Here is a 23,807-nt window from a genome sequence, read left to right as displayed (position 1 = left end):
TATCTTTGAAATTGGCCGTAGGTAAATCACATATGTTATTTACTTCTTTATCTTGAAATGTGAATAAGAAAAAGTAAACATAATCATGATCAAATTGAGATATTCACGGATTACTGATTCAAAGTTTGAAACCTATCCACGTTTTCCCCGATCCTAATAAACCGTAAAAATCCTAGTATATCTTTTTTACTTTTTCATCATTTTAGATAAGTTTGCAAAGAGAAGTGAGTACGTAGAGTGGAGGCGGCCTTTTGATAGATAGTGCAGAATGGAGTTTCAATATTAAGCTGCAAACTCCAATCCCTAATAAATCTCTTTTAAATTTGCACTATCTATCATAGATTACTGGATTTGTCAGCATTTAATTTGTTAAACTCCAGCCTCCAACACTCTCCGACTAATATCTTATCCTTATCAACTTAGCAAACTAGAGAAAAACAAGCCTCCTATCCTATCATATATAAGTATATTTTAATTAACTAACCTTATATTATCCTACTATCAACCCTTTTAAAACTAAAAAAAAAAAAAAAAAAATGGCAGGAAAGAAGGAAGAAGAAATCACCCATATGGAAGAAGGCAATATCCATACAGCCTCCGATTCCAATGTTGGATTTTGTTCATCACCTTCGGTCACAGTCATGGTTCAGAAGGTACAAATTAAATTAATTTGAAACAATTGTAATACTATGATTATGTAGTTATTTGATGAATTGGATTGTGATGGGCTAATTTTGCAGTTGATTGCTGAGGTCATAGGGACGTACTTTGTAATATTTGCGGGGTGTGGATCTGTTGTAGTGAACAAGATTTATGGGAGTGTTACATTTCCAGGGATATGTGTGACATGGGGACTAATTGTGATGGTGATGGTTTATACTGTGGGACATATATCAGGAGCACATTTTAATCCTGCTGTCACTATTACATTCAGCATCTTCGGTCGCTTCCCATGGAAACAAGTACGTACCTAAAATTTGTTCTTAAGTTTAATTTTGTGCATCGACAATGTATAGTCATTTTTTCACAATTAAATTAATCTTTATACAATAGTAATTTTATGGATTTACTTTGGGAGCGTATAGCATAGCATTGAAATTACACTACTGAGTAATTTGCACGGAAAAGAGAGAATTTTGGATTTACAGTGTGTCTTTTGTAAGATCCATAAACAGCAGAATCTATTTATCCAACCCTCAACTTTCAATTTCACTAAGTCCTAGAAATGTACGTTTGGTTTGGATAATATATATTATGCATGAGAAGAGGTTTATGCATGAGGAGAGGTAACAATTTCTTTTAAATATATTGTTCATACATACAGAGGCAGAGTCAGGATTTGAAGTTTGTGGGTTCGGGATTCTAATTCTTCCAAGTGACTGGGTTCTAAACTAATATTGTACATATTTGATAAAAAATTTAATACAAATATATGGTTCGGACCAAAGCTACTGGGTTCGGTTGAACCCACTCCCGAAGGGCTAGCTCCCCCGCATACATAATAGAGGAAATAGATCTCGAGGAAGAAAAGAAACTAAAAACGAGTGTAAAAGGGGATTTTGTGTGGATCAAGTTCACATTATTCGAAGTTTAATTTTGTTTCTCTCTTTTTCTTTTTTTATACTTTTTGGATTGTGGAATTATAAAGCTCAAAGTTCATCCAGTAAACATTTGTTCTGAACTTTCTCACATTGGGTCCCCATTTCAAATTAGTAATAAGTACATATGACCTGTATATTTTCTTATTATAAGATTTTGTTTCTTAATCGTGATTATCAAGAAGTTTATTCCATATATTGCAGGCACCTTTGTACATCATAGCTCAACTAATGGGTTCGATTCTGGCCAGTGGAACTCTGGCTCTAATGTTTGACGTAACACCGCAAGCTTATTTTGGTACAGTTCCAGTTGGATCTAATGGCCAATCACTTGCTATCGAAATCATCATATCTTTCCTTCTCATGTTTGTCATCTCTGGCGTTGCTACAGATGATAGAGCGGTACGCACCCACCCTTTTTTTATTTACGAGTCATAAATTTATTACTTCCTTCGGTTTAGTTTTGTTTGTCATAGTTTCACTCTAAATGAAAGATTAAAATAAAAACATTTTTTAGAAAACGTGTGGTCTAAAATATGTCATAACATTTGTATAGTTATAATACTCCAGTTTTGAATCTGATTTTAATGTCATTAATATTTATGCGATTATAAAGTTTTTCATTAAAAAAAATATAGAAATGAATCATTACTTTTGGATGGACTTACATGAACATAATGCAAATAACATAAACAGAGGGAGTATCTTTCTTTCTGAAATTTGGTATTGAGTCAATCTTTAATTTGTTCCAACTCTCCAGTAGTCTAATGATTGTATTTTTCTTTTTTCACATTTGGTAGTAGCATATTACTAGCTAATGCGTTAATTATTTATTTTTGCGTTGTGTTTTAATTGCAGATTGGACAAGTTGCTGGAATAGCTGTAGGAATGACCATAACCTTGAACGTTTTTGTTGCAGGGTATGCTAATTAGTTATTTCACTTAGTAGATTTTTATAACATTCTTTGTCTAAATCTTAATCGAATTAAAATGCAGGCCAATTTCAGGAGCATCGATGAATCCAGCAAGAAGCATTGGTCCAGCAGTAGTGAAGCATGTTTATAAAGGTCTTTGGGTATATGTGGTTGGTCCAATCATCGGAACCTTGGCCGGAGCATTCGTTTACAATTTGATTCGATCCACAGATAAACCACTGAGCGAGTTGGCTAAAAGTGCATCGTCTCTTCGTAGTTAAAGAGCAAATCAAATACATTTAACCGAAGTTTTAGACCATGCTACTCTTTGTCATCCCAATTTTGTTGGATTGCCACAAGGAACATATTTAGGGCATGCCACGAACAAAAGAATTGGCATTTTTGCAACATTTTTTTTTAATTTTTTTTTGTCACCTTCTCTCCCTACTTTGCTACTTTTTCATCACCTATGTTACATTACATTTCCTTGAAAAGTAAACAAGAGGGTTGATAGGTAGATCTGATAGGATTGGCGGATGTTGAAAAGTACGTGTATATATATTTTTAATTATCGTAGATGAATAAGTACTGTAGGATGCGTGAGATCACACTGAATATGTTATTGTTTTAAAGAATAAGTGTAGGTCTATGTTATTTCCAATTTAATATTTCAACTTGGCAGAGGTTATTTTAGACTATATAATATATATGTGCTCTTAATTCTCTCTTCGAAATATTGTGTTTTGTAATGCTCTTCATCTCCCATTAAGAAGCTGACATGTATGTCAATAGGATGCCCAATTGACGCAATCCAGTTCCCATCTATTTTAAGTCTTGGACGAGTATCTAATAATTCCTTTATTTAAAGAAAAAAGAAAAAGTAAAACCATTGCAGTTTGATGTTTCACAATATTTTCAGACTGTTAAAGGAGCTAAAAAGATTTCCAATAAATTGTGTACATCATGCATACAGCCATGTAAAAACACAAACACACACAAGAAAAGAAATGGAAAGTTCAAAGAACCTTATTCTCCAGTTATTCAGAGGATTTTTTTTTTTTTTCATCTTCCCAATCTAAAATGACCCTTGAGCTTGGAAATACTATTTTGCATTGTTTTGTCTTAGTTGTATTAATATTTTGTTGAACGATATTCTTACAACATAACTTGAACCTTCGACGTACTTAAACGGTATATAAATAATTCAAAGCTAGCACACAGGTTTCTGCTAAACTTTGAGGGAAATGATCTCCCATGTTCACTTACAATTTGAATATAAAAAAATAATCCTACAAAAATTTCTTGTATTTCCTGTAAAAAAAAAAAAAAAAAAAAAAAAGTTACATAACTTAAATAATATTTGTAATGAACTACCAAACCTTTCAAAAATCTGCTACTATCCACTTCAAGTATGATGATAATACTTACAAAGGTTACAAAGGGTTTCAAAGTCTTAGGCGGCCCCTTAAGGTATCTAGAAAAAATATGCTGACAATTTTAAAGGCTAGCTTATGACTTTAGCCTGATTTTCAATTTCCTATGGAAGGTGTCGGTCAAACTCTTTTTATTCAAATCCCCTGCGCCCACCCTTGCAATCGTTTTTTTTTTTTCCAACGTAAAAAGAAAAAAAGGTACTTAAGTTATTCACGTGCTAGACGTAGCTACAGATAAAAGTATTTGTCCTAGTAGCATAGCATGAGAGGTCTACTTGACAAATCTTAAACAAGTTTAAAGAGCTATATAGGTATTTCGCCTTAAAAATGGGAGAGATTACACAGGACTCCTTTACAAGACTCATCTCTATCAAGAAAAAATATGCTTAACTGGTCACTACCAAAATCAAGAGGTGTCCACTTGAAAATGGGAAGAGATTACACTGGGACCCCTTATCATTCTGGCTCTTGATAATCCAGTACTAAGTGATCGTTTGATAATTAGCTAAAATTATTCCGAAATTAGCTAAAATTATTCAGGAATTATAATTTCGGGATTAATTTATCCCATTTCTTGGAATTATTTTATTCCATCTGGAAGATGGGATAAAATAATCCCAGGATAAGTGAGATAAGGGGATATTCCACCCTTAGGATAAGGCTTCATTTTATACTGTGTTTAGTAGGAGGCAGGATAAATTTATACCTCCTAGCAAACACAATACAAAAAATTAATGTTGGAATATCTCAACCTATATCATGCACCAAACGACCCCCGAGTATACAGACACTCACGAGATTAGCCCACGTGAAAAAAAGAAAAAAAAAAGTACGGGGACATTTTCGTAATTAGATGTCATCCGTACAAAAGCAATGGAGAAATGAATGCGACGAATGACTGAAGGAAAAGCAGTTGTCAGCGCCAATTCAACTACTCACTCCCCGTCGATCTTCAGGAACATCCTTCATATTCTCTCTACATATCTTTGCATCAATAAATAGATACTTGGAGAAGGAAATTAGGGTTTCGAAATGGGGGATTCGCTATCCGATGGAGCCTTGGGAACGGAATTGTGTATGGATATAGATCCTCCATTCAAAGACAATCTCGCTACCGCTGAAGATTGGCGTAAGGCGCTTGATAAGGTGGTTCCTGCTGTTGTTGTTCTCCGTACCAATGCTTGCCGTGCATTTGACACCGAAGCTGCTGGTGCTAGTTATGCTACGGGCTTCGTCGTTGACAAACGTCGTGGAATTATACTTACAAATCGACATGTTGTTAAACCTGGTATTACAACCATTCTTTTACTTCAATTGTTTTTGTATAAACTTGTTTTTAGTAAAGATAATGCTCACCTGAACTATTACCTTTATGCCAGTTTCATATCCAACTATCGGTTTTTCCCTTTTCTTTACCTGAACTATCTCCATCTATGTATTGAGGGAATGGTTGCTAGTTGGCCTAATTAACTTCGAGGTGTGTTTTGATACCTAGATGGTGATGGTTCAGAAAGTGAACAAGACTTTGATTTGGCATCAAGTTTAAGAATGTAAACAAGACTTTTGAATCTTGTGGTTTTAAAATTAAAGATATGTAGGTTTTCTTTAATCTTGTGGTCTTAAATTAAAGATATGTAGATGCTCTTTAATCTTGTAATCTTAAACATGCCACGTGGAAAGTTGGAATTAGAAAGTTGCCAAAAAAAGGAAAGAGACATTCTTTTTGAAACAGATTAAAAAGGAAAGTAAGACAAGCACATTGAAACAGAGGGAGTATATCTTTTTAAGTTCAATTTTTGGTCTGATGGAAGTGTTGATTGTTGTTTTTGCTTTGCAGGACCTGTGGTGGCTGAAGCTATGTTTGTGAACCGTGAAGAGATACCAGTCTATCCGATATATAGAGATCCTGTGAGTTCATCTTCAAGCTCGTCTTTTGTATAGCACTCCAGTTTTATATTCCTCGTCACAATATATAATGCACTCTTTTCATTTTGAGACGTTTTTCGATCATTTAACTTATTTAAATAATAATGGTTTTAAGGAACATTGTTATCTGAAAATGAGGTATTTTTAAACCATTCTGAGTAATTGTCTATATATATTTTTAGTTGTATCCAAGCACCCGCACCCTTACTCTTATTCGTGTCCTTGAATTTGAAATGAAAGAGATCACGGTCGGACACGTAATTCGTGCCAATTTCAGGTACTCACAAGTCACAACCGTATCCATAGCAATGTAAGAAAGGATAAGTCATAAGTCTCCTTCCACCACCCGAGCCATTAGTGTACTTAGGCCCCCATCACAAACAGAAACACTAAATGATACTCCGGCCATTTCATTTTATAAGGCTATATATGGCTGGACACAGAAAAAAGAAAAGCTTTTACCACTTACCCAAGTCATCGTTAGAACTTAGAACTTGTGGTCTTTAACATGCCTTGGAATTTCTATGGATATAAGAGCATGTCATTAAGGGTAAAATGAAAAGTTTAAAAGTTAAAAGAGTTTCCAAATATAAAATGTTTCATTCTTTATCACTTTATGAAATAGATTAAAAAGGATGGTGTACCGTACAAAATGAAGCAAAGGAAGAATGTCTGTGTTGATTTCAATGTGATGTTATGCATAGGTTTATAGGGACAATGGGAATTGCCGAAGAATACTTGATAATCATATTCCGCACTTTTTAGTTTTACTCATGAATTAAGCTTATTGATCATCTTCTAGGTTCATGACTTCGGATTCTTCCGTTATGATCCTGCTGCAATACAATTTTTGAGCTACGAAGAGATTCCTCTTGCTCCGGAGGATGCTTGTGTAGGACTAGAAATCAGGGTTGTTGGTAATGACAGTGGAGAGAAGGTATGTGGAAGAGATTTTATTCTGTTGCCTTACTTTGCTTTGTAAATGATGCATCCAGGTGGAATGCTTCTTTACATGAAACTTGTCACTCGGTCATGTTATGACTAATGTCCTATAGTTGATCAGAAGGGAATGAAATGATATTTTGCCTACTCATTATAGCATCTTCAAAGAATCAGTAAATGGGTTAAAACTTTCTGGAATGAGTGTTCCAACTCTTAGTAACTTTGCTGGAGGTGTCATACCTGTCGAAAGATGCTCATGATAGAGGCATTATGACTTGAGAAAAACTTTGGAGGCCTGATATCACTTAAAACGTGTAGAGTGCATGACTCTTAACGTGTAATCTACTTGTAAACTTTGCGTGTGATTGTTGAATGCTGACATAATGTCTTGGTCTTCAACGTCAAGCATTAGAATACGTGTGTAGGCTGTTCACATTGACCTATATGTTGCTGTAGACTGGAAGCATCAATAAATGTGTTTTTTCGACCCAACCACTGAAGACAAGCTAACTGTCATGAGTCTTTACCTTTATTAACCACACTCCTACTTACACGTGAGCTGGCGTGAGTATTCAAGGTTGCTTCTTAAGTACAAAGATTATGGTGGTGTTTATGGCTGACACATTTATGCTGTTTTGGACTGGGTGTGAGACCACGTTTAATCGTTTGAGACTATGGACGTTTGGATTAAGGGGTATGTTGCATCGCTAAGACCATCCAAGTGGATACGTGTGTTACTAATATTTATCTGATCAAATAGCACTGTATTTTAGAATTACTTATTTACCTGACCAAATAGCACTGTATTTTAGAATTACTCGATCTATAGTTGTTCTGAGGTTTTCTAGTCATTTTGATGGGTGTTGGGTGGCTAGTCTTTCCATTAGAGTAATTTGAAATATTGGATTCTTGAGGTCTTTTAAGAGTTAGCTGCCACTATTACTGAGTTATCCATTATTTTTTTTTTCTGTTTCTAACATTGTCTTGCAAACTATAGCTTACTATTTCTCTTGTATGGTTCTCAGATTTGTTGTGTTACCTGGCCTTTCTCTTTTAGACTCTCTTTTTCCTTTATGGACATAGTCGTGCAACTAACAATTATGTTTTAGCTTACTAGTTGTCTTGTGTGTTTCTCAGGTTTGTTGTGTTACATGACATTTCCTTAGGTTCTGTCTTTCCTTTGCTTGCATCCTTTTGATTGTTTTTTGAGGGGCTATATTTTCTATAGAAATTTTCATATCCTATTCCTTATTTTGCTTTAATCTGGATTATGCAGGTGTCTATTTTAGCTGGAACGCTTGCTCGTCTGGACAGAGATGCTCCGCATTATAAAAAGTATGTGATGGTCTACCTAAAATGTTCATTCACCACTGGAGATTTCATGTATTCCCTAAATGATATGGGCCGTAAGAATCTCATTAAGTGCTTAACATTCCTTCAAAATTTCTTTTGTAAAGTTTCAGCCAAAAATAAAAATTAAAAATTAAACATGCTTCTGTAAACATACTGTGCTGCTTTTTTTTTTTGGTGGTGTTGGTGGGCTACTATCTCTTTCATTAGAGTGGGTTTTGCTTTGTGCAGCCAGTTGAATTTTTTTGCCTATTATGAGTTTTTTAGTTTTGATGTATGATGACGCTGATTATTAGCATTAGATTCTTGCATGATTGAGTACTTAGCACAAATTGTACGCTCCTGCTGTTTTAAGGTTTTATTTTTCCTCTGATTGGTTTGGGTGCAATGATTACGTCACATCAGCATTGCTTGCCTCAAAATCAATGTAGTATGATTGTTGCTTGCGTTATTGCACGTCAAGGACTTCCTTATTGTCCAAATACAATGAGCAAATTAAAGCTTTACGATGCTAAAATGGTCTTGCTTTATTAAATAACTTAATTATGAAACTTACCATTTGAGTAGAGTGTCATTTGTCATGTTATGGTGATGTCGTCTATATGATTTTCTAGTGCCTGTAATGTTTGTGCCACAATTTGTTTTTCGTATTGCAAATGTTTGGTAGTACAACATATTCGTTCTGATAACTCCAATTTTTGGTGCAGGGATGGATACAATGACTTCAACACTTTCTACATGCAAGTAAGCAGAACAATGTTGATCTCAAGTTATTTGAGCCTGTAATAGAAATTTGGGCTTTTTAGCATGGTCCAAAAGCACAAAATTAGCTCCTTAACTTTAAAATAGACCTTTTGTAATAAAACTATCATTGTCTTTTTTGTACTTATCTTATCTGCTACTATTTTCATCCTTTTGATGCCTTTATGAAAACTCACTTCGTCAAAAAAAGAAAGAAAGAAGAAGATATGTTTAATCACGTGGATGGGGGCTAGAGAGGTGATTTTAACAACTGAAACTCCAAGTACATGTTAGTTGGTGCATCATGGGCAAAAGAAAGGTGGAACTTGTAAAAACCGTATTGTCAGGTCATTAGTTGTCTATGTTGGAAGTTGGATAATTTAAACTGGTCTGGAATATAGTGTTCAATGCAAGGCAGTGAGTGATGTGATACATAGCTGAGCTCTGAGAAGAGAGGAGAAGGGGTAGCAAATACGATGTGGCTCCTTTGGCTCTTTTATGGTTATTTCTGCGGAAGGGATGTAAAAGTGTTAAAGGGAATATTAATGATCTTGCCCAACTTTGCTAATATAACGTTTTTAGTTGATTTTTGGTTAAAACATAAAGTGCTTGTTAGCATAGGTATGTCTTTCATAAAAGACTAAACTTTTGTCCATGTTTTCTGCTTTTTATGTTCCACTTATATACAGGGAATATATTCCCACATCAATAAAATATTACTTTACCAAGAAAGATATCTGTATGGTTCTGAGTCCAGGGATGAGATGGTAGTGAACTTATTCAGTGCTTATGCAATCCAAGAGACATTTCATTGCCTTACTGAAGTCAAGAGGCTTTGGGTGGTTGGTCCAGATTATAATATTTAGATCTGGTGGTTGCTGTACAGTTAAATGATTCTTCTTGTGCCTACATTTGGTATTTTGAAGTGAACTTATGAGAGAAGATTACTGATAAGTAGGTTTGGCATTTCAATTGTTGTCCATGTACAAAATTTTCATGTGTTTGATCCAAGAAAAAAGAATTAGGGTAAGAGGTGAGGGGCTTGTTGCATTCCAAAAATAGATAAACAAAGATATTCCCTCAACTGTGTGAACCACCTCATTTAATAGTTAAAAGCTGTTATGGAGGGGAATAGAAGTTAATTTATTTTAGGTCATCAACATACTTCTACCCCAACTTTCAGGACTATAGTTGTTGATTTACTTTTGTGTTCTTTGCCAACAGGCTGCTTCTGGGACTAAAGGTGGTTCAAGTGGCTCCCCTGTAATAAATTGGCAAGGGAGAGCTGTCGCCTTGAATGCTGGGAGCAAGTCATCAAGTGCTTCTGCATTTTTCTTGCCATTAGAACGAGTTTGTACTCATTCTTATATCTTCTCTTTGTTAAAGACCTCTCTGTGCTCTATTTCTGATCTGTGGAAAGTGTGCATCTGACAGTTGACTCTAGATAAACTAGGAATTTTTTAATTTAACTATTGAGAAGTATTATCAATGACTGTTGCTTTCGAACAACGCTATGCATTGCAAAGGTCTTTATTGACTTCTTGAATGGGCAAACAGTAAGTATTTTATACTTCTCTGGAAATGGTTATTTGCATTTTGCTTTCTATTCTGCCTGTTTTAAATCTTTTATTATATCGGAAACCATATCTTTCATTTCATCGACTTTCTTTCCTTTTCTTTTTCCTGGGTTTTCTGTTGTCAAATGTGCGCTAGTCCCTGATATGCAGGGTGGCAAGTATGTATCTCCATCATTATAATTGTCTCTTTGTACTCTATGGGCTATAGGATCCAAATTCTTTATTTCCTTGAAACCACTGAATTTTATTTCTTTTTGTTATTTGGTCTTTTCCTGTTATTATTCATGCGTCATCCTTGAAATAGGTTGATATCTGTGAGGGGATTTGAAATCTAAAAGTTCCTTTTCTGATGGCTTCCGCTCTATTTTATTTTCCTAGTTAACAGTTTATGTTAAGTTGTGTCTTACCTTCTCATTTCTTTAACTGCCTAGATGAGGCATGTTGGTTCCTTATTTGGTGGCATTGCATTTTTTCTGTTTCCCAAACCCCCCCCCCCCCCCCCCCCCCACCAAACAACACACACACCCCCCCACAATTATTGCTGGTTAAGGTCTGAACTTTCTCTGTTATTAAGTATATCAATTATTAGTTTACGGACACAAACACTTATATATTTATTTTTTTGTTTATAGGTTGTCAGGGCACTGAAATTCTTACAGGAAGGAAGGGATCTTTGTACAAATAAATGGGAGGCTGTTACTATTCCTCGTGGTACGCTTCAGGTTTGTTAGTTCGGTTCTTCTGGAACTTATTCCCCCCAACCTTCTGCACCTTCTTTTAAACTTTATTTCTTTCTCAAATGATTGCTCCTGTGAATGGTAGCTCTCTCAATTTTGTTTTTAGCTTTAGGCTTATGAAGAAGTAACTTAATGCATAAATATGAATCTGTCTTCTGATTTTCATGTTTCACTAAACTGGATACGATAAATGTCATATTGCCTTAAAAAAAACATTATAATAGAGGTTGGGTTTGCCCACAGATTCAAGTGGCAAAGGTTGAGGGACTTGTTACTTTCTTTTTTGATAAGTTAAAGTTTTATTGAGGGACTTGTAACTTAGGTCACAAGTTCGATCCCTGCGCCATACGAAGTAAGACTGGTATTTATGTGGAGAAAGGTGGAGGGGCGGGTCCATTATGCTCGAGTTTCGAAGGTTTGGGTTGGTCCCAGATATATTTCTCGATCATCAAAAAAGAATCTCTAGATTGGGTTTTTCATTTTCATAACATGATGAAACGGATCCTTTTAGTAAAGCGAGATCAGAGTACATGTACTAAAAAGATGCGTTTCCAGTACCAAATGTATCTACTCTTGCATCTGCCCACTTTATAACAGATAAATGATTTTTTACAAACCATGGGTGCCGTAATTTCAATCTTTGATGTTGTGTATCTTATGTGGCACGGGCATGGTCAGACATTTCCTTGATTTGTACTTCAAATAAACCGATCATTCATGTTTGATCATCCTTGATATGAGTAAAACTCCATAGATATCTGCTATAATTGGAGTTATCTGTTAACTTTTGGTCTATCCGAGAATTTGTTTTTGTGTTTGACCTCTTCTTCCATGATAATTGTTGCTATATTCTAATTGAAGTTTCTCGAGGAGAAATCCGTCTCCAAATATGTTCTACTTCCAACATGCTTGTCCAACAAGGCTCTCCTTCCCATTAAGGGAAATTTAGGAGCCGTTTGGACATAGAAACTAAACATTATTTGGTATACATTGGACTGTTTTTTGGTTAGTTTTTGAAGATGAGTTTTTCAAGTTTTTAAGTGGAGAATCTTTTTGCCATCTACAAACCTTCAACCTTTTTTCAAGTGAATTGCCTGTCCAAACACAACTTCTACTTCCAAATACCAATTTTCCCTACTTATTTCTCTTTACCTTTTAGCGATGGTCAAGTGATGAACAATTTTCAGAATTCAGAGACTGTTAAACTTGTTTTCAAGCTGGTGCCTTCATGTTTGGTGGATGATGGCCTGCCCATCTCTACCCTTCTTCACTTAAATACCAGGCTTTTGTCTGCGGTAGAGTTTAAACCCGTGATGTGCACCTAACCCACACATCACAAGCTGCACTCTTACCACTAGACCAAAGCCGTGGGGCCAAATATGATGACCCTTTAGAATGTTTTACTTCAGTCTGACAGCTTAATGTGGTATAGATCGTAATATCTCTTGATATTCTTCTTTTGCCACTGGACCAATGCTTGATGGGTCTCAAGTTTTTGAACCTCATCTGGAGCTACTTCTTAGTTGCATATTTATATGGCTTCCTCGGTACATAATTCCTTATTCCAAAGTTGCAAGAGCTCTTCCGCACCATCAGAATCAAGTAATCCTGAAATGTATTCTAATAGGCTAATAGCCCCCTTTAACGAAGTGTATTCTCCCCAACATATGGATTATGGAAGGCATATCCTAGTTTTATTCTCCTACCTGTATATTTCTTTACCTTACATTATAGAAAAATGCTGCATATTTAGAGGAGAATCTTAGTTCTCATCTTCAGCAGATCAGATAGTCATGGTTATAGTGGATGGTAGTACATTACATGGTGTATGTATGTTTGCTTGCTAAACTGTACATGAGTCCTTTGAGATGATCTTAAATGGGTGGATCCTTCACTATTGTGCTATATTATTTTATCTGCATGAGTTGGCTTTTAACAGTCCTTGCCAGCATTTATTCTGTAAAGGTTCATGAACCCTTCTTGATTTAGTCTTCTCTTCGGCTGACCGCTATTCTGCATATGCATCTATGTGACATGTAGTTTACTCGAACATAAAAGTACAGTAGTTTTTAAGGCACAGAAGGTCTAGGAGAGATGGGGAACTTCTCTCTTCTCTCGTATATATTTTCTTTGAACGGGCTTCTTTAATCCCCGAAAACAGACTTCAATTTCGTGTTGTACCATCTGAAATCAAAGAGAAGACAGGGTAGGTCAAGTGAGGCAACCATAATCTTCATAAACAGACTTGGTTAATTGCATATATGTTTCTGATATAGGTAACTTTTATCCACAAAGGATATGATGAAACTCGTCGGCTTGGCCTCCTTAGTGCAACAGAGCAGGTAAGCACCAAAATATTTTTTTTGCAAGCTCTATTACTAATATGACCATACAATAACCTTTTGAAATATTACTGAATAGTTGGTGCGCAATTCCACTCCACCCACTGAAACTGGAATGCTCGTCGTTGATTCTGTGGTAAGTGCACTTCTTTCGAGTGTCCTGACACAGTATTGTTCTGTGTATCAACACTTATTCTTTCTCTGGGTTGTCACAGGTGCCCGGTGGCCCAGCTCATAATCATTTGGAGCCTGGTGATGTGCTTGTTCGTATGAATGGGGAGGTTAGTCTGGCTTTGTTGTTGTAAGACATCTTATATTGACGGTTTTGCTGTCCTTATTGTGCTCTGATTCTATGCATAATTTATTAAAACTTTGATTTAAATACATCTACTCGGCTGATACCCCGGGGTCGTTGTCCACAGTCTTTTTTATCTGTCACTGCATCTAGATTCTGCAGAGCTACTTCAATTGTCACGGACCAACCATTTAACCAGATTGAATGAGGGACCTAACTTAACAAAGTCATGCATCTTGTCAATCCTTCTCCTTGACTGTGTGCTACATGGGAAAAAAATAGTTCTAGTTCTCCGATTTCTTTTCTCTCTGACCAAGATGAATACAGAAATTTTACATTGTTGGCAATTGCTTCTTTAGACAGTTGGAAAATCATTCATATTATGGTTCATAATACTAATTTTCCTCCTGTAAGCTTCATTCAGGTGATTACTCAGTTCCTGAAGATGGAGACCTTACTTGATGACAGTGTTGGGCAGAAAGTTGAGCTTCAAATTGAAAGGGGTGGAACTCCTTTGACAGTGGAACTGTTGGTGAGTGTTTTCTTTGATTTCTGTAGTTGCAAAGTTATGTACTGTACATCATAGTTATCAAATGATTAGGATTTTGGTTCATGTCGGTTAACCTTTGGGTTTGGTCCAAGCATGACTTGTTAATTCATCAGGTGCCAATATACTTCTGCGATGCTAAATGTAGGAGATATCTCATTCAACTATTATGATAGGTATTGCGTATCGAAATGGCCAATCACATTACCAATCCTTGATAATACACGACAGATTATTATAAAATATGCATGGATAAGCGCGCAAGCTGGCCCGGACACCACGGTTATCAAAAAAAAAAAAAAAACGCATGGATGATGTCTGCTAATGACTGAGCATTCCCATCCATATCTCACTAAAAATATGCTAGAATCCTTTTTTTCTGGACAGTGTGGATAAATGAATTACGAATAGCTCAGAACAGCAATAACAGAAAGAACAATGAAAATAAACTTGTAGATTTTGAAGTAAAGTTATCATCTCTCCAATATCTATAGGTATTGTTTCTTATTTTGTTTATCTTTATACATTTGTTATTTGTCATATTCTAACTGGGTCTTTGCATTTCTGTTTGCCATGTACTTTGTGCACAATAATGTTGAACACCTGGGTCATGGTGTGTAATTATGTAAGAGTAAGATTGTTTTAAAAGTACTATGTTAGCCTTTGTATATATGGCTACCAGCACAGTCTGTGCTGATGAATATACTGAACCTTTGTATGAAAAAAGACTTTATTTGACCACAATAGGAAAGCACTAGTAAATAGTAAGGATAAATGAAGAAGATACGGAAGCTTACCTACTCTGGTGACCAGATAATTGATGTGTTCCTGCTTAACCTCCTACTAACAGCAACGTTTCGCTATGGCAATTCAGCTTTATCACAAAATTCATTGCAAAAGTGGTCTTTTATATTTTAGCTATGGTGATTGAACTTATATGTCATTCCAAAACGTTCTCTTTTTGAGAGCCCTAAGGCTGTTTTTTAAAAGTAACATAATTCTATTGGCAGAAAGGGACAAACAGCCAATGTGACTCATCTGCTTATGTTTCCTTCAGGTTGAGGATTTACATTCAATTACTCCTGATCGCTTCTTGGAAGTCAGTGGTGCAGTTATTCATCCCCTTTCTTATCAACAGGTTTGTGAGATTCTGCCGCTACTGCCTCACAATCTTTAATGTGTCTCTACTCTAGCAACATTTATCTGTTACGTGTAATTGAAGCTCACGTTTCTTCTTTGTTCTATCTCTTCCCTCTTTTAATGCAGGCTCGAAACTTCCGCTTTCACTGTGGTCTTGTCTACGTGGCAGAAACAGGGTCTGTACATATTTATTTCCATGTTTAGATGATTGCTATGATGCAGTTATTGGCTTAAGTTATTTTGCTTTACTTAACAGTTCATACTCGAAAGTGTTTCTGGTTTAAGTTTAAAATTCTGTTGATGCAATCTTTAAGAGTATTTTACTTGGAAAAATAATTTCTGACAGTTATACTACTTTGCTATTGTAGATATATGCTATTCAGAGCAGGAGTTCCTCGCCATGCCATCATAAAAAAATTTGCAGGAGAAGATATATCAACCCTTGAAGACTTAATTTCTGCTTTATCTAAGTTGTCTAGGAGTGCAAGAGTACCATTGGAGTATATAAGCTACAATGATCGTCACCGGAAAAAGGTATTAGTAGTGACTCTTTGCTTATGTTGATTTCCTAATACTTGTGCTTTGCTATCTTTCAGAAAACAATCACTGCCTCTTTTTTTTTTCCACCTGCATCTGTAATTCCTGCCCACTACTGCCATTTCCTTCTGTTTCTTGGCAAAGCGTGATAATTTGTTTATCTACTTTTGGTATGCAGAGTCACAAATACCGATCTCTGTTGGTTTTATTATTTCTGCTTTAACCAAAAACTATGGATCCAAGTGGGTCTACAGTCGGCTACTACTGATGTCAGAAAGGTGTTAATCTTGATTTGAGAGCGTCAATCAAAACGGAAAAGAAAATTAATAGGATGTCAAACTGTGTTGTCACCCACAATTTCCGGATCATGGCAAGAAAATGTGAATATGTGCATCAATTATATTATTTTGTCTAAATGGTTATTTGAACCCCCGAAAACATCAGTAGAATTGTATACTGTCCTCTTAGATGGTTTAGGTGTTGTGGAGGTGGATGATATAGATGATTAACCTGCAGGTAAACATTGTCAGTCTTGTGGTTTAGTCTAGTGTTAACCATTTGATCATCAAGCCTGGTAAGGCGTTGAGTTGCTGAGTTGTGAAGGTGTAATTGTCTGAAACATATATTCAGAAAAGATCCCCCGAAGAAAAAAAAATTACTGTCTGGTTTTGTTCCTCTAAAGAATGAAAATTCCATGTTGCTTTCGCAGATAACTCTCTTTAACAACTTTAAATCAATTACAGATGCTAATTTAGTTCCTGTTGGTAGATGTAGAATAGTCCCTCTGGCGCTTTTATCATCTCGTTGTACCAAGGCCTTCTCATAGAAACTTCTTTTTGCTGCAGTCTGTTCTGGTCACTGTTGACCGCCATGAATGGTATGCACCTCCTCAGATATATAAACGTGATGACAGCTCTGGTTTGTGGACTGTGAAACTTGCCTTGCCACCTGAGTCCCCACTTCTATTCTCTGGCATCCAGCCAGGCAAACAAGATTTGTCAAATCATAGTGTTTCTTCTTGTGCTACTGAGGTTAGTGCAATTGATCTTAGGCCGAAACAAGTCAGCCAAGAATCAATGGACGGAGTTACCAATATGGAAACTAGTTGTGACAATGTTACGGAGGGAGTAAACAGTCAGGATGATTCTGATGCTGGAACTAAGAAACGGAGGGTGGAAGAAAACTTATCTGCAGATGGCAGTGTAATAATTGACCGCTCTTTAAATGGACATAGAGAGGAAAGGTTTGATGACTCTGGGGCCGTGAAGGATGCAGCTCTGAGAGATTATCAAGGTGCTGCACCTGTGGCTAATAATGCCTCTGTTGCTGAGCGTGCGATAGAGCCTACTCTTGTGATGTTCGAGGTAACTTTAGTTCTCTCCTATGCTTGTTTCTTGTGTTACTTGTATTACTGGAGTTGGGTTTTACTCCCTAAGCAGTTTTAACATAATGAGCATTGATCTTAAGAGTTTGGGCTACCAGTACTTAGAAATAATCCCTGTATTAAACCATGCTTTGATTATCAGGTGTTTGGTTCTTTTTCTTTTTGTGCTTCTGCATTAATAATCTCCGCCTTAGTAATGTTGTAAAGGTGTATTATATTAATCTAATTCAACATGCAATAACAATACACGTCTTAGATTTAAACGTGTATATGCATGGTCATTTCTCATCCATATTCTAATAATGATGAATCAAACATCTGAAACCAAATACAGAATTCACTCATTCACTATATTGTATAACAATCTCTATATTGCAATGTATGTATAACTTGTCTGCGAACCAAACACCACCTCCTTTTCTCTTTGTGGTTCATGGGAGGTGGATTTTGTCATCTAAGTACTTACAAAAAAAGGTTTTATCATCTAAGCAGAATACCTGAAGGATATATAAGTATAGAATATTTAGTTACTTTATTAACATAGTGATTGACCACCTACCGTATTGTATGCAGTCTAAGGCCTCATTTGTTTGCACTTAATGAAGATCTGAATCTTAATCATTAGGATTTCAGTCATTTAAGTGTGTTTGTTTCTTAGGTCCAAATCTTAATCATTCATTTTTTTTTTCCTTTACACTGTTGTATAATGTAGAAGATGCTGAATAAAGTTACTAACTCCTGGTTTTCTCTTGGTAACTACTGGTTAAGATTGTTATATGTTCTCCTAGTAAATATGTAATATGAAAAATCAATACTAATATGCTGCAGCTAGTTTTAAGGTATGTCTAGACATGTATGGTTCTGTGGTTATTCCTATCTCCATCATCTAGGTTCTAAGTGCCTCTCATGAATTGCAGGTCCATGTACCATCATTATGCATGCTTGACGGAGTTCACTCACAGCATTTTTTTGGAACTGGTGTTATCATATACCATTCCCAAAACATGGGTTTGGTTGCAGTTGACAAAAACACCGTTGCAGTATCAGTTTCTGATATAATGCTATCTTTTGCTGCTTTTCCTATTGAGATTCCTGGAGAGGTAAAACCTATTTTTGTCTTCACTCTTACCTGCTATATTGACATTTTTTTATTGATTAGGTCTGTAATATTTTCAGGTAGTTTTCCTCCATCCTGTCCATAATTTTGCTCTGGTTGCATATGATCCTTCTGCTCTAGGAGCTGCTGCTGCTTCTGCTGTTCATGCTGCTGAACTTCTTCCTGGTAAGTGGAAGCTTCCTCTCTTGATCCTTTATGCTTGCCTTTCTGATACTTCACCCAAAAAAACATGCTCTTCTTTTTATTGTTGTTATTCTAACGGGTTGGTGGAAGTGATTTGTCTCTGCAAACAATAGAGAACACCTCTCAGTGACTTGATTTAACAATGTACAAGAAGTGTTTTTTTATATAGGAGTCTTAGGCTATGTATAAATGATAGGTAATCAGTTCCTATACTAATAAGGTGAATATTCTATAATTACATATAGAATGAATCCATATATCACATTCATTATTCACTTGATATATGAACAGGCCCCCTCAAACTCAAAGTAGGGAAACTAACTGGAGTTTGTGTAGTTTGAAAACATAGAAAGCTGAAACCCAAAATCTCATTGGAATAGTTCACAATCACCAAATCGGAAAGCAGTCCTGGAATTCTTTCCTTCGGAAGTCGTTGGTAACTGCACAATGGAAGAAAGTGCTTCTTGCATTATACCCGGAACAGAATCTATTCTCAATCATCAAAATGATATTTGGTACTGCAAAGCTCCAGAACATTGTCAATGTAACTTGAATAGCTAGAACAATGAGAAGAAATCCAAAGTTTAGAGGAGGGAGTTGGTCGTCGATTGCCGGTCGCTGGAAATATGAATAATGCTTGAATGACCTTAAAGAGAGGAACGATGCCTGAATGATCGTTCGGAGAAGGGGCACCGGTTTTCCGGTGAGGAGCATTGTCAAGCACCAAAAGAAAGAATAAAAGAAGAAACATTGACCCAGCGGGCTAAACGTATTGGCCAGTGCCGCCTGCGGTAGCAGAAGCTATTTGAGTCTCTACCAAGATCTTAGAGGCTCGGACACCATGTGAAAATCTCTCTTTGACTTGATGGCTATCCATTTCAATGAATCTGCACATGTTTGAATATAGATACTTTTTCACTTGATATTCTATCAGTCTTCATTCCAATTGCTTCTCGTGCACTTTAGATGTACTTCGAGAATTTAGAAAAGCGCCTAGTCATTGAATGGCGTTTTGGACATCCAGCTCTGACCATAATATGCTTTTGGTGTTTCAGAATATAATCCCGCCTTAGCACCATCTTTCTTCTCCTCTTTTTCATAATATTGTATTAGAAAACTGTGGTCTCCTACTCCTTATTGGTATTCTTGTGCCAAAAGGGATCTGGGAATTTTTATATACTTAGTGGACTGAACGAACAATATATATATATATATATATATTAAAAAGAAGCCTCTTCTCCAATGTAATTGGGATTTTATGCTGAATGGGATAATCTTATTTTCAAAAAAAATGCTGAGTGGGATCTTTGAATTATCATTGTGGTAAGTGGAGCCCATATAAGTCCTTTTTAACTTGCTCTAGTTATCATGTACTCCAGAAAATGGCCATCTTCTCCATTACTTTTTTCGCTAATGTTTGTTTAAATTTTAATATATTCTGTTGCCAACAGATCCTGCTCTTCGTCGTGGGGATTCAGTATATCTTGTGGGATTGAGCAGAAGTCTACAGGCAACTTCCAGGAAATCGGTTGTGACAAACCCATCTGCTGCTGTGAATATTGGTTCTGCTGATTGTCCACGTTACAGAGCAACAAACTTGGAAGTGATTGAGCTTGACACAGGTTACCTGTGCCACTTCTGTCATCCTGATTCTCTAATCATATAGTATCTTTGCATTTGTTTGGGGCATTTCTTTGACGCCATTATGTTTCTCATTTCAGATTTTGGAAGTACGTTTTCTGGTGCGCTGACTGATGAGCGTGGCAGGGTTCAAGCTTTATGGGGAAGCTTTTCAACACAGGTTTGTACTCCCAACTGATGCTTCTCTCTTGTTAATTGGATGTAACTAGTTTTAGAACTTTTTTGATAATTAATTGGTTTTGCTTCATCCATTTTTTCAGCTCAAGTATGGTTGTAGTTCGTCAGAAGATCACCAATTTGTCCGGGGTATTCCAATTTATACCATAAGCCAAGTCCTTGGCAAGATTATTTCTGGTTCAGACGGACCTCCTCGTCTTATAAATGGTTTGCAAAGGCCTATGCCACGATTAAGAATATTAGAAGTTGAACTTTACCCAACTTTGCTTTCCAAAGCTCGAAGTTTTGGACTCAATGATACTTGGATCCAGGTACACTGCTACTTCTGGAGATATCTGTTTGGTTTGTTATTTTTTGTGCTTGCTTTTCCTTTTATCCATATGTTACCCCGGGTGTTTTTTTCTTTTCGTCGACTTTAATTTAAAAAGGTCTAGCCAAGATACATGTAGGAAAAAGATGTATTTCTATTAAATCTTTTTCTAACATGTTTCGCGTCTTTAAAGCTTTAGTCTCAATCCTCAAGTAGTAAAGAACTAGACGATAATTATTTGATGGTGACAGGTATATTCTAGATGTGTATGTTTAGATAATGATATGAAGATGTTTGACATGGGTGCACCATATGTGTGGGATGTAAGCAGTTTCTTAACACCTGTCATACTTTCTAGGCCCTTGTAAAGAAGGATCCCATGAGACGCCAAGTTTTGCGGGTTAAAGGTTGCTTTGCTGGATCAAAAGCTGAAAATTTATTGGAACAAGGGGATATGGTCTTAGCAATTAATAAAGAGCCAGTTACATGCTTCCGTGACATCGAAGACGCATGCCAATCATTAGACAGGTCTACTGACAGCGATGGAAGACTTAACTTGACAATCTTTCGTCAGGTAAACCTCTGGCAATTCGTTTCCATTTCCTTCCCCATTTTTTCTTTTATAGGACCAAAAGAACTTCACTACTGTCTTGATCCAAAAAAAAAAAGAAAAGAAAAGAACTTAACTGCTGTCGTATGTCCTGCTTGAGTCAGTTCTTCATTCTGTTATATTCTTTTAAGTGATTTAATGAATTCTCAGGGCCATGAAATTGAACTACTTGTGGGAACGGATGTGAGGGATGGAAATGGAACAACTCGTGCAATAAATTGGTGTGGTTGTATTGTCCAAGATCCTCATCCAGCTGTACGTGCACTTGGATTTCTTCCCGAGGAAGGCCATGGAGTATATGTAGCAAGGTTAGTAGTTGCTATACTGGAAAGCTTTGTTTAGATGTTAAGAAAGTTGGAAGAATGTTTCTTGAGAAAATTGCAGCAAAATAAAGGAAAAAGGAAATAAGTTTCTTGTATGCATTTGTTTTAAAAGGAAGAATAAAATCCAAATTGAGACAAAAGGAATTATCCAAATTGAGAAAAAAAGAATCTTTCAAGTTTACTTCACCTTTTTCAAGACCTGATTTGAAAGAAGTATTCTTGTGGGAATCTTTTACCGCTTTCATCATAATTTATTAACTGAAAGAAAAAAGAGTTGTTATAATTATTCCTTGTTATCATTAAGAGAGAGAGACAGACAGACAGACAGAGATAGAGAAGAATAATTGTTGCTAGTTAGTATATTTCATTAGATGTGCTGAAAATATCTGTTAAGCAAGGTAATCACTGATCAGCAGGTAGCGATGATTTTTTTTTTTTGTTTTGTTTCTGATGAAGGGCTGATTGAGCCTTTCAAATTTTCATGATGCATTTGTTGATGCATCTAATGTAAAAGAAAGAGAGGGCAGTTGGATATCTTTTGTTGAGTTAGCTATTAGCTATTTGTCACTATTATTAATGCCCAAAGTAATTCTCAGGTGGTGTCATGGAAGTCCAGTACATCGATATGGTCTTTATGCTCTTCAATGGATAGTTGAAGTCAATGGAAAACCAACTCCCACTTTGGATGCTTTTGTTGACGTCACAAAGGTATGACTATTTATTCTGAGATGTTTTGTATACATTATGTGTTTGGAAAGATATGAATATCAGCATAAATGGAGATATTTTTCTCGTTTAAACGTGGTTTTTGCAAGGCTTGTCAATGAATAGATCCTTACTGAACCCCTCTCTGTATGGGTATTTAATTCCTGCTCACTAGGATTTTTGGAGAAAAGAATGATAATGTATTTAATCTCAAACACAGTTGTATATTCTTGCTTAGTTTTTGGTGCAATATGGTTACGAGAAATGTTGTAGAGACTGAAACCATGCTTGACTTTCAACTTTCATTACAATCCCTGTAATGTTCTCATACATTTTGGATGAACTCTTTGCTGAGCTTTTAGCTTGCACACATGAATAATATTGCCTTACAAAAATGATCCTTACTGAACTTAAAGTTTTCGACTGATATCTTGTTACTGTCTTGTTCTTATGCCTAATTAACTTTTCACAGACAATAGAGCATGGAGAGTTTGTCCGGGTACGAACCGTCCACCTGAATGGGAAACCTCGAGTACTTACATTGAAGCAGGATTTACACTACTGGCCAACATGGGAGTTGAGGTTTGATCTGGAAACTGCTATGTGGCGACGCAAAACAATCAAAGCTTTGGACTCTGGTGTTTTGTGAACTGACTCGGCTGATTAGGCTTTACTGCGGGAGTGCAAAATTGAGGAGCATGTTGAAAGTTCATCGGATTCGTTGGTAGTTAGTCCAACTTATTGGAGTTGAAAGTCGCCATACATCAATATATGCAAAATCATATAAAGCAGGTATCTGGCTTTATTGCCTATATGTTGTAAATGACCATTTATCTGATGAAATAATAAATCGTAGTATTTTAGACAAGAGTTATAGGTTCTAGTGTTATACATGTCTTTGTGAATTTGAAGATGTGAACCATGAACTAGGGGTTACTTTTACCCACCAGATTCGTGGTGATCCCCCCTTTTAGCCCTATAGGCTTAAAGCATTTTTTCTTCTGAAATTATTGTGTTGATTTAGCTGGCCGTGTTAGATCCTATATATGCCAGTGCATGATATAGAGTTGTATTGCTTTTTTCTGACCTCTCCAGAATTTTGGTCAGTTGAGGGACAGAGATACTTGAATCCCCATCGACCTCTATGTTTATTGCTTGTGTATGATTACGCGCTTAGCTTGTATGCATTTATAGATGTAGCAGCTAGTGCATTCATGAAATACTTAAATAAGAGGCAAAAAGGTAAAGGAATGAAAAAGGAAGGGAGGTTGGGTTTGG

The 23,807-nt window shown here is 36.2% G+C and overlaps 2 protein-coding genes across 2 annotated transcripts; both read left to right on the top strand.

Moving 5' to 3' along the window:
• The first annotated feature begins 210 nt into the window (after nt 1-210).
• LOC132046702 (probable aquaporin NIP-type) lies at nt 211-3,232 on the top strand. Its single transcript, XM_059437421.1, has 5 exons — nt 211-653; nt 741-962; nt 1,803-2,000; nt 2,457-2,518; nt 2,595-3,232. The coding sequence occupies exons 1-5, from the start codon at nt 537-539 to the stop codon at nt 2,791-2,793; spliced, it is 798 nt and encodes a 265-aa protein (XP_059293404.1). The 5' UTR covers nt 211-536; the 3' UTR covers nt 2,794-3,232.
• Nucleotides 3,233-4,754: 1,522 nt separating this feature from the next.
• On the top strand, nt 4,755-23,680 carry LOC132046700 (protease Do-like 7). The gene is made up of 24 exons (XM_059437420.1): nt 4,755-5,233; nt 5,783-5,853; nt 6,674-6,808; nt 8,090-8,148; nt 8,871-8,907; nt 10,129-10,254; nt 11,114-11,203; nt 13,495-13,560; nt 13,640-13,696; nt 13,776-13,841; nt 14,280-14,387; nt 15,460-15,540; nt 15,669-15,718; nt 15,911-16,076; nt 16,925-17,443; nt 18,381-18,563; nt 18,640-18,745; nt 20,215-20,385; nt 20,485-20,564; nt 20,665-20,892; nt 21,250-21,465; nt 21,652-21,809; nt 22,421-22,532; nt 23,002-23,680. The coding sequence occupies exons 1-24, from the start codon at nt 4,978-4,980 to the stop codon at nt 23,176-23,178; spliced, it is 3,318 nt and encodes a 1,105-aa protein (XP_059293403.1). The 5' UTR covers nt 4,755-4,977; the 3' UTR covers nt 23,179-23,680.
• Nucleotides 23,681-23,807: the final 127 nt, after the last annotated feature.

Source organism: Lycium ferocissimum, chromosome 2, assembly GCF_029784015.1.
Source record: "Lycium ferocissimum isolate CSIRO_LF1 chromosome 2, AGI_CSIRO_Lferr_CH_V1, whole genome shotgun sequence".
NCBI classification, from domain to species: Eukaryota; Viridiplantae; Streptophyta; class Magnoliopsida; order Solanales; family Solanaceae; genus Lycium; species Lycium ferocissimum.
This window is presented reverse-complemented; position numbering and strand designations above follow the sequence as displayed.

Bases quoted from the DNA above. Each gene is read 5' to 3' on its own strand.
- LOC132046700 (XM_059437420.1), top strand. From the start codon at position 4,978: ATGGGGGATTCGCTATCCGATGGAGCCTTGGGAACGGAATTGTGTATG. The intron at 5,234-5,782 runs GTATTACAACCA...TTTGCTTTGCAG, and splicing joins TCGACATGTTGTTAAACCTG to GACCTGTGGTGGCTGAAGCT. The intron at 13,697-13,775 runs GTAAGTGCACTT...GGGTTGTCACAG, and splicing joins TGCTCGTCGTTGATTCTGTG to GTGCCCGGTGGCCCAGCTCA.
- LOC132046702 (XM_059437421.1), top strand. From the start codon at position 537: ATGGCAGGAAAGAAGGAAGAAGAAATCACCCATATGGAAGAAGGCAAT. The intron at 654-740 runs GTACAAATTAAA...CTAATTTTGCAG, and splicing joins TCACAGTCATGGTTCAGAAG to TTGATTGCTGAGGTCATAGG. The intron at 2,519-2,594 runs GTATGCTAATTA...ATTAAAATGCAG, and splicing joins TTGAACGTTTTTGTTGCAGG to GCCAATTTCAGGAGCATCGA.